The 16,448-nt window shown below is 45.5% G+C and overlaps 1 protein-coding gene across 1 annotated transcript in view; it reads right to left on the bottom strand.

Annotated features, from left to right (window-relative positions):
- Positions 1-16,110, bottom strand: part of TMEM123 (transmembrane protein 123) — a 31,793-nt gene extending 15,683 nt beyond the window's left edge. The window contains exons 1-2 of the mRNA XM_035115729.2: positions 15,824-16,110; positions 2,280-2,336 (exon numbers count right to left, since the gene is read on the bottom strand). Coding sequence (XP_034971620.1) covers positions 2,280-2,336; positions 15,824-15,881 — 115 coding nt within the window. The 5' untranslated portion in view covers positions 15,882-16,110. The remainder of the gene's footprint in view (positions 1-2,279; positions 2,337-15,823) is intronic.
- Positions 16,111-16,448: the final 338 nt, after the last annotated feature.

Below are 16,448 nucleotides of genomic sequence, written 5' to 3'. Positions count from 1 at the left end.
GGCACTGACTGGCCGAAAGTCGTCCAATGAACTTCATGGCTGAATGTGGGATTTGAACCCGGGTCTCCCAGGTCCTAGTCTGACATTTGAACCACTACACCACACTGGGTCTCCAAAAAAGATGTGCCAGGAATGCAGTTTGAACCCACCCCTCCATCCGGAGACCAGGACACCCAGCTCCATGATGGGAAGGCTTCTATCTGCCTTGAGTCTGGTGAATTTGTCCATTCAGCCCTCGTGACACATTGAGAGCAACTCGTAAAAGAGCCTGAGCATGTACAGAGTGCTTGTGTGTAGGCTCTGTTTGTACAATTAGGGAACTTGCAGAGTGAACCATCCGCAGTTGCACAGAGGTTCCTTCACAGGTTAAGGCTGTCTCTTTGTTCCCTCTTGGAACATGTGCAAAGTTCTGAGATAAAAATACCAACATTTAGCGCGTGCGCGTGCACACACACACACACACACACACACACAGCCTTGAGGAATGGGGCTGCGGGTAAAGTTAAGCTCAAGACTTTTCAATTGCCAAGCTCATTTTGCAAATACAACACTTTAACCTCAATTACATAATAAAACATCAAGGTTTTCAAGAGCAGCAAAATTAAACAAAACCGGACTTCAGCAACAACACCGAAGACAAAAGTAGCATCAAAGCGTTCAAAAAAGAGGGAGGACAAATAATAGAATATAGAAAAGAAAGCGTTCCACAAATAAAAAGCAACTTTAGCTTTTTGCCAGTGAAAGGCAAAGGAACAATCACTTGTGCCACATCTTGCCTTAACTTGCACATGGCAACATGCCCAGCTGTGGTTTCTCCGAAGCAGGTAATTAATCTATGATAAAGCACTCGAAAGCTGGGTTGTTGTTTTGAGTTGGGGGGGTTCCCTCCCCCCTTTTCTTTTTGGCCCCCGGTTCCTTTGTTCTAGGTCCAAACACAGAAACTGGAGCTAGACGTTTGGAACCGACAACTCCAAAATAAACGTTTCTCAAAAGTCAGCAGAATAATTAAAAACCAGCGAACCAACCAACCCTACAACTTTAGATCAGGGTCATGGATTTGAGCCCCCCACTGGGCGAAATTTTCCTGCATTACAGGGGGTTGGACAACTAAATGATCCTCATAGTCACTTCCAACTCTATGATTCAATGGGGGGGGCACGGTGGAGAAAGAAAAGAACTTTAAAACAGTTTTTCTGAATAACTATAAGGTCATTGGAGTGTCATGTGTGGATTTCATTGGGTGCTGGGCACATAGGGAACTCAGTTACTCTTAATTTGTATATATTTGGCCTTCAGATACAGGAATGCATATAATTAGATCGTTTTCAATGTTCTTAATGTTTATATTTTTAATTGCATTATTTTATTATATTTTTAATTGCATTATTTTATTATGCTTTTGGTTTGCCGCCTTGGGCTTCTTTAGAAGGCAGGATAGGACAAATGAATAAATAAACAAATAACAACAACAACTTAAAATACAACAGCGGATGTCACCCCAAAATATAACAACACACCATTATCTCAGGCATGCACTTTAAACCGACATGGCTTCCTCCAAAGGATTCAGGGAGATGTAGTTTGTGAGAGGCATTGAGAGTTGTTAGGAGACACTTATCCCCCGAGCTGCAATTTGCAAGAGTGGTTTAATGATCAATCTCAGAGGCAACCCTGGGAATTGTAGCCCTGTGAGCCAGATACAGTCATACCTCGGTTTAAGTATGCTTCGGTTTGAGTACTTTCAGTTTAAGTACTCAGCGGACCCATCTGGAACGGATTAATCCACTTTCCATTACTTTCAATGGGAAAGTTCGCTTCAGGTTAAGTACACTTCAGGTTAAGTACGGACTTCTGGAACCTATTGTGTACTTAAACTGAGGTACCACTGTATCTGCATCCCAAGGCTCTTGCCATAGGGTTGCCCCCTAAATGTAATTGCTTGCAAGGGTGCTTTAATTGAATTGCAACCTTAAGACTCCCAGCCAAATACCAGTAATAATAATAATAAATCTGACCTGCTCTTTGGTGGTACCCTGCCCAATGTGTGAAAAGTATTATCAGTCATTCCTGAGCAGCAGCTCCAACAAGGATGTCCTTGCCTTCTTCAACACAATCCTTTCCCCCCAATTCCAGTTATGCAATTTCTCAGAACAGAGAGGCAACCCCCCCTTCCACAAGCTGTTTGGATAGGTGATTGACTTAATTTGTCTTGGATTTGGGGGCAAGTGCTTTCATCTTAGTAAAGCAGAAGGGGAAAAAAAGTTTAAGTAGAGACTTACTTGTTATTGAACTTGAATGGGGAGCTGAGGTCGTCACGTTCAGTCCTGTAGTTGTCACTGAAACAAACACACACAACAGTGATAAATACATTTGCATTATTTTACCTTTCAATGCCCCAAGTCTGAGAGGTGGGCAGAACCCCTCCACCTATCAAAGTTGCCTGCCAGAGGTGGGGGAAGCTAGGATTCAAAGTATTGGTGCTGACCTTGAAAGCCCTAAATGGGCTGGGCCCAGTATACCTGAAGGAGCGTCTCCACCCCCATCGTTCAGCCTGAGGTCCAGCTCCAAGGGCCTTCTGGTGGTTCCCTCGCTGCGAGAAGTGAAGCTACAGGGAACCAGGCAGAGGGCCATCTCAGTAGTGGCGACCGCCCTATGGAACACCCTCCCATCAGATGTCAAGGAAATAAAGAACTACAGTGGTACCTCGACTTACAAAGACAATCCGTTTCGCGGCCGTCTTCATAGGTCGAGGTTTGTCGAAGCACTGCTTCAGCGCATGCATGGTCGCTCTGTGCAGGTGCAGAACGCACACGCCGAAAAGACTTCTGGAGGTTGTCGACTCTGGAAGTCGAAACCTTCGGAAGTCAAAGCCTTTGTAAGTCGAGGTATGACTGTATCTGACTTTTAGAAGACAATTGAAGGCCGCCCTGTTTAGGGAAGTTTTTAATGGTTGATGTTTTAGCATTTTTTAATATTCTGTTGGGAGTCATGCAGAGTGGCTGGGGAGGCCCAGCCAGGTGGGCGGGATACAGGTAAATTTATATTATATATTATATATTATATATTATATATTATTATTATTATTATTATTATTATTATTATATCTAGGTTGCCAACTGGATCCAGTTCCTCGACCCTGATCTTGGTCAACACTGTACTAAACACAAGAATCTCGTAACTACAAGTACAATGGCGAAAGGCTCATAAACCTTGGGATATTCACGTCAATTTCCAGGAACTTGGCAACGTTAACGCTATGACCCGAACCGGTCTGAAAGAACATCTTTATGCCTCCAGCCTAGGTCTTAACACTCTGGCTGCAATTCTGTACAGTGGTACCTCGGTTTATGAACACTATTGGTTCCGGAAGTCTGTTCATAAACTGAAGCGTTGATAAACTGAAGCGAACTTTCCCATTGAAAGTAATGGAAAGTGGATTAATCTGTTCCAGACGGTCCGTGGAGTACATAAACTGAAGCGTTCATAAACTGAAGCGAACTTTCCCATTGAAAGTAATGGAAAGTGGATTAATCCATTCCAGACGGGTCACGGAGTACTCAACCTGAAGCGTACTTAACCCGAAGCATGGGTGTAATTGGTTCCGGAAGTCTGTTCATAAACTGAAGCGTTCATAAACTGAAGTGAACTTTCCCATTGAAAGTAACGGAAAGTGAATTAATCCGTTCCAGACGGGTCCGCGGCATTCATAAACCGAAAATTTGTAAACCGAGGTGTTCATAAACCGAGGTTCCACTGTACATACATTCAAAGAGAAGGTCTACTGTATCATATGTAATTGTCTTCATCGCCCATGAAGAGGAGTTTCTTTGGAAAAGTATGCTCAATGATATCCTATTTGATGGACTTTTCACACAAACTTAATTGTGAGAAGATCCCATTGACCCTGGTGGGACCTTATCTGGGGCTACGTTGAGTGTGGCCCAGTTGAGACATCACATCCTTAATCATGCTTTATCAGAAAAAGATTTGCATCTTAGTGCTTTCTCCCCATTAACCACCAGTCGCACACCCACACTTTCCTTTGAGAAGATATTGTGGTTTGCTGAACAATTGTCAGTGACATCTGAATCAGGAAACGGATCAGATTTAGATTTCTTATCCTTGTTGGGGATGGAGAGAACCTGTGGCCGTCCAGATGTTGTTCTGGACTACAACTCCCATCTTCCTTGACCACTGGCCGTGCTGGCTGGTGCAGGACTCCAGCCACCTCTGCAGGAGGTCTACCTGTTCCCCACCCCCAACTTAATCCATCATTTCCCTGTTTGGTTGCCAACAGGGTGGATTTGATTTAAATCAAACTGATTTAAATCACGATTTAAATCACTAGTCCGTAAGGCTTGATTTAAATCATAGTTTTCTACATAAAGACTAATTCTTGCTGGTATAACTTTAATATGCTGGTAGATGAAGATTTTTAGAATAACAACTTTTCATATTAGTTTTTTTATCCCCAGTTTAATAGGTTAATCATTCATACTGTATTTGGACAACTTTTCTGTTGTACTTAGGAAGGAGAAAAATAATCATTACCTTAATAATAACAATTTAAATAGATTTATTCAACTGAAACAATAAGAAGTGTGTATGCACACGAAAGCTCATACCAAAATAAAAACTTAGTTGGTCTTTAAGGTGCTACTGAAGGAATTTTTTTATATTACAGCATATGTTATTTGCTTAAACAAACATCCATGTTTGTTAAGTAATTTGGCTAAACAAAAACAAAATATATATATTTTAAGAAACCACACAGAGTCGACCTCCTAGAAAACAAAAATGATGCACAGACTAGCAACTGAAGGTTGGCACACACAACTATTAAGATATTTCCCCATGCACTCATCTAGATCTGCATTCATGATTTAACACTTTCTAAAGCACTTTGTCCATGAATAAAGCTTAGTATTATATATATATTAAGAAACTTAGACTGTTAGCCCAGCCTACACATGAAAAACTTAAATACTGTCCACTCCAAACAATCAGAAAAATATTGTTTCTATTCTATTCACTGAACTTCTTGAAACTTAGCACTGAAGGGGTTGATTCTGTATTCATAGGTTTGTAGAACGATAGGATTAAGGTCTTTTTTCAACTCTGTTCATGTTATAACATTTTTGCTGTGAAGAAGAGGCATGTGATCTCTGTTGAGTCAAATTCAGTTTTGAGAACTGCAAAAGTAAACCAAGTATCTGTGATAATATCTTGCAGGCAAAGAAACTGCCCAATAATCTTACAAAAACCTCTGGAAGAGCATGACATTGTGAATGGATTAATGGAATGTATTTACCCAAAAAATTAAACATATACAACCTTATTCTACATAATTAAAAAACTAATCTTTATTTCATGATGGAATAACCTTTGGATGGTAATATATTTTCCTCAAAAAGCATTTTATTTAAAAAACACGATTTAAATCAAAAAAATCCGATTTAAATAAAAAAAATCCGTTTTTTTAAATAAAAAAATCATTGATTTTTATCCACCCTGGTTGCCAAACCACAGCACCCTCCCTAAAGCCAGGAACACGAGGGGAAGAACAGAGCACATAGACATTTCACCGCCAGTATCTCTTTCCCAATGCTTTGGGGAACAGAGGGCAAGGAAGGGGGGGGGGGCTGGGCAACCTCCAAAGATCAGCTTTGGGATAAACACGGCAGCGAGCATGCAGGTCTGTACATAGGTACTCTTGTTCTCCCAGACTGCTTGCTAAGAACTTCTGCAACCCACGCTAGGTGCGCGGTAAGCGGATTCTCATGCCCTGCCCCCCAGAAACGACAAAGCGGAAAAAGGAAGAGATGCAGATTAGATAAAGGCTATACACAGAGCTTGAAGAAGAGAAGGCAAAATACTGCACAGATTCTTATGCTGGCTGGGGCACTGGAAAAGCAACAGCATCCCTTTTCCATTTGCCTATGCCAGGAGAGGGGAACATGCTGTTTTCCCCAAGCAGGTTGGTAAAAATAAAGAAATGAGGGTTTGGGGAGGTAGTGGTGGTGGTGGGGTAAGTCACAGAAAAGAGAGAAATGAGAAAACCTGGTCCCCTTTTGTAAGGTATATGAAGCAGAAAACCACCTTCTCACTGCCAAGATTAAAAAATGAGACATGTAATCATGTATGTATATGTGTATTTGTTGGGGTCGCCATATTTCAAAAAGTGAAAATCCACACACAAAGGTTGTTGAGCTATTTTTAAGGAATTTTGCCAAAATCTACGCTTCTGAAATGTGTGTGTGTGTACACACACACACACACACACACACACACACCATAGCTTCCAAGTTTTGGTTAGAAAAATACGGGACCACAGCAGACCGGCACCGGAAGTTGCGTAGAAGCAACTTCCGGTGCCAGCGCTGCCCGATTTCCAGCCCAGGAGCCGAGGCTCCATGAAGGTTGCCCAGCCACCCAGCCAGCCCTCTCCTCCTCCCTCAGCCCCCTTCCCTTTTCCTCGCGGACCTCTGGCATTCACCTCCTTCCCTTCTCAGTCTGCTCGCAAATGCAGCAGCAGCAGGAGCAGCCAGCAGATGAGAGGTGCGCCACACACACACACACACCCCGTGCGCGCGCGCACACACACACACACACACAGCCTCCTCAGCCAGAGGGGATCCCTCCCGCCTCCACTCCCCGGATTCTGCCTGCGCCTCGAGGGGTGCAACAGCCCTGCTGCCCTACCTGCTCCCTTCTCTCGCTTGCATTCCTTGAAGCGAAAAACCCCCGCACGTGGGCGCGCAAACTTCTTTAAGTTCCCTGGCACGAGCTGGCTGGCGAGATTGAAAGATTGTGTTGCTACCGCTGGCTTTTTTCCTTTCCTCCCCCCTCAGGAGGAATCCGCCACCCATTCCCTCCCTGAGCTGGGGGGGGGAGCCCGTTGGAGAGGGACAGAAAAGCAGCCGATCTGAAGAGCGCACATGCTCCTCTGCCGCCGGGCGGGGGGGGGGATAGGGGCCACATGGAAGGGGCTCCCCGGGAGGAGGGCATCTCCTCTCCTTCCCCAATATTACATTAATAAAGAGGAAAAAGGCACGGTGAGGGGAGGGGGCTTGGAAAGGGATGTGTTTGTAGGAGCAGCCGCGGCAGCAGCAGCTGGGGAGGAGGAGGGCGAGCATTGATGGTGTAATAAAATAATAAACTGAAATCCTGGAGTTTGATGGGGGGGACGGGGAAGCAGAGCTTGAGCACAAGGGACGGGGGACAGACCTGGAGAAGTGCGCTCGGTGCAATGCAAAAAAAACCCAAAACACGCACATGCACACCCACACACCCTCCCCTTCTTGAACGTCCGGGTCTTGCAGAAATGAGATCATAAAGGAGGGAGGGGGAGGAGGGGGAGGAGGACAAGAAGAAGAAGAAGAAGAAGAAGAAGAAGAAGAAGAAAGGGAGAAGAGATTGATCATTTTGGATTTTCAAGAGATCATTTTTATTACAGTGGGCGTTTGAAAAGCAGGCTCTGAACATTATCCACCGATAAAGGGGGTGGAGGGTTGGGAGGGGAGAGAGAGAGAGGCTGCTGCTGCTGCTGCTGCTGCTAGAGGAGCCCGCCAGCAGCCACCGAGCGCTTCCCTCCGTCACCTCCATAGAGATTGGACCAGCTCACCGCCGCTTCTAGCGCGTACTGAGACAGCCCCACTAACTTAATTACACAGTGCACAGCCAAACCCTCCTTAGCATGCCGGCTACCAATCCCTGAGGGAGACTCTGCCAAGGCGGCCAATCACAAGGAGAGAAAGGGGCGGGCACAGAGCTGAGGAGGTGGACGAGGTACGGTTGGTTGACGGGAAAGAGCACCACATTCACAAAGACGGGCACAGTCTCGAGAAATCAGGGTAATTACGGGATATTTCGCCGTACGGGATGAAGCCAGAAATGGCTTTAAAAAACGGGGGTTTCCCGGGGAAATCGGGAGACTTGGCAGCTATGACACACACACACACACGTGCTCTATGGGGAGCTGGCTTCAGGCACCAGCGCCATTGCCAAACCAACTCTGTGTTGCAAAGATGTCTACAAACATGACAAAAAGGCTGGCAACATCAGCTCTGCCATGTGACAATCCCTTGCAGAGAACTGCAGTGCTTGGAGACACATAGTCAAGTTGTGTGTGTGTATAGCAGTGAACAGAGGAGGAACGCAGAGAGAAGAAACACCGTGGTGCAACTGCAGCAGCACAAGTGGACACCTTCATCTTCCCCAGCTGCAACAAAACATGTCTCTCCTGCATCCGTCTCTACAGCCACAGCAGGCACTGAACTCTTCAATAGTTTGACTTTACCCCCAAAGGCACACTCCTCCATTGTCTCCCCAGACAGATGGGTGCCATCATATATATGAGAATGGGATGATACTATAAATTATAAAGCATGGGTAGGCCTGGATCCGGCCCAATCGCCTTCTAAATCCGGCCCACAGACGGTCCGGGAATCAGCATGTTTTTTTAATAATAATAATAATAATAATAATTAATAATAATAATAATTTATTATTTGTATCCCGCCCACCTGGCTGGGTTTCCGCAGCCACTCTGGGCGGCTTCCAACAAAGATTTAAATACATTAAAATGTCACACATTAAAAACTTCCCTATGTTTTCTAAATGTCAGGTAGTTGTTTTTCTCTTTGACATCTGATGGGAGGGCGTTCCACAGGGTGGGCACCACTACCAAGAAGGCCTTCTGCCTGGTTCTCTGTAGCTTTGCTTTTTTTTATGAGTACAATGTGTCCTTTTATTTAAAATGCATCTCTGGGTTATTTGTGGGGCCTGCCTGGTGTTTTTACATGAGTAGAATGTGTGCTTTTATTTAAAATGCATCTCTGGGTTATTTGTGGGGCATAGGAATTCGTTCATTTTCCCCCTTCAAAATATAGTCCGCCCCCCCCACAAGGTTTGAGGGACAGTGGACCAGCCCACGGCTGAAAAAGTTAGCTGACCTGTTATAAAGGGTTGCAGCCTAAATTATAAATGTGATTTGCTTATACAGTAGTGATGCATTTATTTATACCAATTATTAAATGATAAAGTTAGAACTGTGACCAGTTTCATATTATATGTGAATTTTATAAGTGCATGTATATTAGTATCTATTTGTATGTTTATGACAACACACAAAATATAATAAAAAAGTAAATAGAAATTAGGAACGCTGGCTTTCTCGACAAGAGGTTGTGTCGTTAATCATTCCGATGATTCATTCAACCGGTACTTTCCCAAACACAGAAATTACACCTGTTGCTTTTCTCCACCTGTTAAAGGTACAAGAAGCCTACCCTCCTTTCTAAGTTCTGAAGTGTCTGTTGACAATAGGAATCTGGGGCACAATGTCTTGCGCTCATGATGTCTGTGCCTTTATTTTGGAGATGTGCCGTGAGATCAAGTGTCCAACTTATGCCGCAGGGCAGAGTGAAATTGCAGGCTGTTACGCTCCATATCTAACCCACCCTTTTCAAATACCTCTAAGGTTCTCCAGGCATTTTTGGTAATACTCATGGCATGCAGAAAATCTCTCCCCCACCCCATCACTTTCCCCCTTGCCCCCTCAGGATTCTCCAAAATTAAAATTGCTCTCCTGGCTTTTTGCCCTCTTTCTAAGGTATAATGTGTATTTTTTTTTTCCTCTTAAAGAAAACTAGACCTAGGTGCTTGGGACACCTGTGAAACGACTGTAGGATGGCCCAGAGACATGTTAAGCAGGTGCCGCTCACCCTAATCTCTGCAAAATCACCTTGGGAGAAGCTGCAAGGCTTAAAGCAGGCATAGGCAAACTCGGCCCTCCAGATGTTTTGGGACTACAACTCCCATCATCCGTGACCACTAGCTGGGGATGTTGGGAGTTGTAGTCCCAAAACATCTGGAGGGCTGAGTTTGCCTATGCCTCGTTTAAAGCAAAGAGGGCGCAAAGCTTAATTTCAAAATACAGTGAAACCTCAGTTTTTGAGCACCTCAGAAGCCGAACGTTTCGGAAGCCAACCGCCGAAAACCTGGAAGTAATTGTTTGTTTTTTAATGTGCCCTGGAAGTCAAACGGCTTCCACTGCAAGTTTTTCCTCAATGGATTTTGCCGACGTCCCATTGTGCCTCGGTTTTCGAACGTTTCGCAAGTTGAACGGTCTTCCGGAACAGATTACGTTTGAAAACCAAAGTTCCAAAAGTGTTTTTGGAAGAGGAGAAGGAGTAAGTTACACCCTGGGAAAACTGGTTTTAAGAGGGGTTTAAAAATGCAATGAACAAGGTTTTCCAAAATAATCTGCAGTGTAAATCTTCCATTTCCTCCTAAGGCAGTTTGCTGCAATTGTTTCCCCGACTGCTATTCTGATGCCACTTTTCTTCTTGGCTAATGCTTTCTATGCCTATGTGGTGAGCAAGACTACCTGGCAATGCTACCCAATTCGATTTGGCTACCTGCTGTTGTTTCTGAGCACAGACAAAACCAGTTCAGAGCACTATTAATACCTCTGGCACTGGCTGCATGAGAGATCCTACTCAATTGGGGATCATTATTCTCCCCTACCAGTCAATGACACCCATGCAGAGTGAGAACCGTGCTTCCTAAAGAGGCAAACGTTTCCATTTTCTTTTGCAGCAATTCGGGGAGTTACCCAAAGGGATGCCTTTCTTACACTGATGAAAAAATTCATGAGATATCCCCCTTTGGCTTAGCCCTACTAACAATGTTTCTGCAGTTCACTGAAGTGGTGAAAGTATTATTTTTATCAGTGCTTCTCAAGCTATCTGATGTGCTGGAGTGGGATTTTCCCCACCCAATGGGCCAGGAACCAGTACCAAATTTGTGGACTTGCCCATTAGTAAGAGATTTCTGGGAAAAGATTTATATATAATGAAATAAAGAGAGTGTTGAAAAACACATTTATTAAGAAACCAGAATCCTTCCTATTGGGTATAGTCGGGAAAGAGATAGTACCTAAGAAAAATCTTTTTTATGTATGCCACAATGGCGGCAAGAGTATTATTAGCTAAGAACTGGAAGTCTCATGAATTACCAACAGTTGACGATTGGCAAATGAAGATGATGGAGTATATGGAGATGGCTGAGATGACCAGGAGAATTTGCGACCGGGGAGAAGAAGCGACTGAAGAAGAGTGGAAAGATTTCAAAATCTATCTGAAAAAATATGCTAAAATTGTATATTAAGATTAGATTTAGAATTGTATAGAAGCTGTGGATTTAGAGATTATGTGAACTAGATAGAGGTATGAAAGATTTGAAATTATTTGAAATTTATATAAAAATGTATTAGAAATTGCTAAAGATAAAAATGAAATGAAGCGCAGATTGAGGGAACTCGAGGAGGTCCCCATATACAATGTTAAAGGAATTTGGATTTTTGTGTTTTTCTTTTTTGTCAAGATATTGTATTTCAATGTGTTTTTGGATGTCTTTGTTGTTTTTCTGTTTATAACATTAATAAAAATTATTATTATATAAAAAAGGAACCAGTACCAAATTTGGTCCCTGAAGCATCCCACCCAACCTGGGCAGTGGGGTGAAGACACCGTGGAGCAGCACTGATCCATGGATCACACTGTTTTACTATATGAAAGAATAGCCACACTGGTGGATCTGTTGGTTCCGATAAAGATTCTGCTCTCTGGCACACAGGCTTGAGAAATATTGTTGGAACAGTAAACTAAACACAGGGAGGGTGCAAAAGGAGCAGAAAGACAGAGGGAAGTATATCAGGAGCCAAGCATAACATCGTTGCGGTTTTTAAATGTTCAAGCAAAAACTTGCAAGATGTGTTTAAATTGTCTGTTTGCCTCTTGCCAACCGGGTCTCCAAACGAAATCTGCAAATCCCCAAACCTTTTCAAAGCAGCTTGACTTTTCTGGTAGATGTTATAGGAAATGCAACCACATGAAATGGGTGATGCACATCCTTTTTTGTTCTGTCTACTTCATGTCGTTTACCTTGTTGCACGATGTTCTGCACTTGCCTGCATATGAGGCTCACATTATTATCTGCTGATTTGGGGGGTGGGGAAGATACAATAGGCCACGTTGTCCCCCGTGAGATGAGTTGCACTAGACATCACTTAGACTTGCAGTGGCCATTTACAGCGCACTTCAGTCTGGGCCTTGGAGACGAGCTCAAAGGGTCATAAATTCTTTTTAGATACAGGACGGCAAGTTATGTTTATTACTAGCAAGTTTTCACAAATGAATCCTTCGTCAGTGTTAGAAACTCAGATATACCGTAAAACCTAGGTGCCAAAATTCTCCTTCAACCAGGGTTGCTGTCGCCAAAAAAGGAATGCCTAGTTGCCATTTTGGGGCCAGACAGCTCGAAGGTTGTGTTTTTCAACCCGGCTTTTTTGGTCCCTGTAATTAATTCCGATTGTGCAGATAAAATATCATGGTTAGAATTCTACACTGCTAGTGTGTGAAAATAGCCCAGATCCAAGGATCCCCAGGCATGCCCCTCTTTGATGGTAGAGACATCAGGCACCATCCTGGCACCCAGGCATCTTCACTTGGTCGCAAGTGGCCGATAGCCGGGTGCAAAATGCTGCCTCTCTCAGTTGCTAGGTATTTCACTGCACATTAAATTTAGCACAGTTCCCTTCAGGCTTCTCCAGGGTCAAGGAAGACTGATTTACATCCCAGAAAGAGATAATGTAATCTTGAACTATCTTCTTAGCCAATATTTTCCACCTAGCTCTTTTCCAAGGCCAGGCCAGCTGTTCCATCAGCTCTATCTGTGTGGGGCTGATTCATCCGAGTCTTATATAGCAGCAAGATCACTGAAATCATCCAGAGGAACTACATTAGTTGCCCCCAGTGTTTCAGAAACCCATTTGGCTTCAACCAGAAGTTGAGCATTTAGTGCCACTGGTCCCATGCTGTGGAACACTCTTGCAGCAAACACCTGGCAGGTACCCTACCTTTTGATCTTCAGGCATCTCTTCAAGAGGTTTTTTTTTTTATGTCAACAGGCCAATTCAGCAGCTTACACTTTCAAGATGAGCCAGCCATTTCTATGCACATCCTCCATTGCTTCTAATGGTTTAATTGTATCTCCTTTGATGGGTATTATGAGAGGGGTAGTACCTCTGGCCACCCGTGGTCCCCTACCCTGCACTCAGCTCTCACCTGTGGCTCCCTGAAGCTGCCAGCATGCAACGGAGGCCACACCCCGGGAACGGCTTGGACTGGCCGGCTAAACCAGGTGAGGGTAGCCGACAGGTCTCGAACCCTTGGTGAGGGATTTCCCCTGCATGCAAAGACAGGCTCTGGTGACTTGAGCTGACAGGACCAATAGTGGCCCCAAGAAGGTGGTTTCTGCACTTGCTGTAGAGGGAAGTGAGGGGCAGATGGGGCTCATCAACCTGGGAAGGAAGCCCATCTTGGAGAAGGAAAACTCTGATCCTACACCTCTGCTGCCTTGAGAGGTATCTTCAGGAGAAGAAAAGGCCAAGGAGTAAACCCTACACAGATCTGGGAGTAGAGTCCCTAAGATGGTTGGATGGCACCTTGTACGCCTCCTTCTGGCAACTCCTGCAGCCAAGCTGGTACCAAACGTATTGCTCTGCTTTCCTTTGGACCACACCAGTGAGGCCAAGAGCGGGTCTTGCCATCTAGGCAGCCCAGAAACTCCGTGCACACTGCCCAGGCTTGTGCCCCTGAGAGGTCACTTCGGTGCTGCTAATGCAGCAGTTTGGCTTCACCTCTGGAGACACACTCCATTCTCTCTTGAGACAGATGGATACCAACAATCTCTCTTGTATACCAGCCAGATTTATGAGGAGCAGTCTTGTTGTTGTTTAGTCGTTTAGTCGTGTCCGACTCTTCGTGACCCCATGGACCAGAGCACGCCAGGCAGTCTATAAATGTTTTTTTTATACATCAACAAACTTCTATATTCTCAGGGGCCCTTCTACCCTCCAGGCACTAATCTGGGCACCAAATGATTCAATATCCTTGTGGATACTCAGAGTTGTTGGCACCATCAGTCTGACAGGTTTTACAGGAGTGGAGCACATGCCCCCTGATGGTGTGGGGTCACCGACTGGGGTGCTGAGCACCAACTGCAGTTCCTCCAAGTTCCCCTAAAGACACGAAGGCAGTGGACCTCTGCCTTCTTCCTCCAATGCAAGCGAGAATGCAACGCAGAACTGTGTTCTCATGTCATGCTAAATTTAAACCATGGTATACTGCAACATGCATGATCTGCAGCAAACCCAAGGTTTGGTAGCTCCCCACCCAATCCTCTTCTGCATCTGGGAGGAGGACTTTGAAAAATTAACTTTGGGTTTTGCCCAAACCAGGAACCATGGTTAACAATACCTATGGCTCGTTAAAGGAAGCCAGCTGCGCAATCTATGGTTTAAAGTTGGTTTAACAATTAACAGCAGTTGGTTTCAAAACAAGACCACTTTAAATCATGGCTTATGAAGCTGGATTCTTTAATCACGGCCGGTGTTAATCACGGAGAAAGCAGGAAGCCATGGTTGACTAAAAGCAAAAGTAGAGCTTTCTCCATAAATGATGCTAATACTAATTATTGCCCCTAAAAGTAGACCTTGTGATTAAGATTTAGTAGGTCAAGCTATTCTAGCCTTCGACAACCTGGAGGGTTGTTTTCAATCACAGCTCTTATCAGCCAGGTGAGCCTGATGGAAGTTGTAGTTAAAAACATCTGGAGGACACCAGGTGGGCAAAAGCTGCTCTAGAAAGCAACACTTGCCCTTTGTTGGCAAATAAATAAGAGAACAGAGATTTGATCGGTGAGATTCTTATCTTAGCAAACATGTCTTAAGGTCTGCAGCCTTACTTGGAAGGGTTTACTTCCAAGCCAATGTTTTGCCTCAGCATGTCAGTCTTTGTTTACATGCTCTGGCCTTTGCTTTGGCACAGATTGCTCACGAAGTGCTTGCAGTTTACACTTCATCCCCCAAGACAGAGCCTCCCAAGTACAGTACTAGAAATGGAACGACCCTCTTTCTTTTGGTAGCAACAAAAAGACCATGCTGTTCGCTACTCACGGAACTGCAATGAAGCCACAAAGACGCAAACAAACCTCAATGACCTCAATACTCCCTAAACCTATTTTCCAACAAGAAGCAAACTGCTTGCATGGTAAATCAATTCCTGGCTGCGTTCACACGAAGCTCCCTTTGCCGTGCAATAAAGGATGTCGGATCGGGATGAAAGAAAGGCGTTCCAGTTCTATCTGCTCTGAAAACATGAAACACAGTCTTAAGACTCATTGCTCCATCTGTTCTAGCACTGCCTATTATGACAGGCAGGGATCTGGGGACCGTCCAGACCTGCTATTCCTTCCGCATTTTTTAAAAAACAAGTTGAGATTTGGTTTGGAACTGCGCTTGAACTGAGGCGGGGACCTTCTCCGTGCAAAAATTAAAATAAAGCACGTGCACTTCCTTCCCTGCTGCGGCAGGCCGTGCAACCTCGACGGCGCGCACAACACAAACACACACACGAGAGATACGCCGAGGTCTCCAGATAACTTCCACGGTTAAGAAAGCGGGGCGTTTCAAAAACAGGCGACCCCACTTCTGGAGCCGAGCAGCCTCTGCGGCGGGAGGGTGAAAAACATTACACAAAAAAAAAAAACCCACGCAAGTTCCCGCTTGCAAGAGAGAGGGAAATGAGCAAACCTTCTTCGGACGCATCCCTTTCCGAAAAGCAGAGGGCGTGGGAGTGCGGGCGCGCGCGCGAGGGAACCTGATCGGTGGAGAGGAGCGAAGGCAACTTTCCCTTTTTCTCTCGCTCGCGGCGGGGGTCTTCCCGGACCCCGCAGAAGAAGAAAAAAGGCGACTTACCCGCCAGGGCAGCAGCAAAGCAGACGGGCAGCAGCGCGGCCACCAGCAGCTTCTTCATGGCGGCCTCGTGGAGAGGGAAGAGAAGCGAGGAGAACAAGGTCGACGAGCAGGAGGCGATCGCAGGCGCTGCTCTCCGACCCCACGCGGCTCTGCTCCTTCCCCGGTTGCTGCGAGGAGCCGCGGGGCTCTCTTCCCACGTGACGGGCTAGGAGGCGGCGGCCGGGAGGCGGATGCGGGCCAGGGCGGGGAGCCCGGAGAGGCGCGCCATTGGCCTTTTGTCTCCGGTGCGCCCCGCCTGGAGAGGGAGAGCCTGGCCACTTGCAGCGCCGAGCGCGAGCAAGGGGGAGGGAATCGTAGCATTTGGGAGGAGCTACGGGGGTCATCTAGTCCAGCCCCCCCCCCCCGCGATGCAGGCATCTTTCGCCCGACGTGGGGATCGACCGCACACAACCCTCGGGATGTGGTGGACTCTCCTTCCTTGGAAGCAGAGGTTGGATGGCCATCTGCCACGGATGCTTTAGCTGAGTTTCCAGCGTTGCAGGGGGGTTGGGCTAGATGACCTTCGGGCATAGCTGCCAAGTTATCCCTTTTTTACAGGGATTTTCCCTTATGCTGAATAGGCTTC

This window comes from Zootoca vivipara, chromosome 4, assembly GCF_963506605.1.
Source record: "Zootoca vivipara chromosome 4, rZooViv1.1, whole genome shotgun sequence".
Classification (NCBI taxonomy): domain Eukaryota; kingdom Metazoa; phylum Chordata; class Lepidosauria; order Squamata; family Lacertidae; genus Zootoca; species Zootoca vivipara.
Note: the sequence above shows the minus strand (reverse complement) of the source record. Positions and strands in the feature narration are given on the sequence as shown.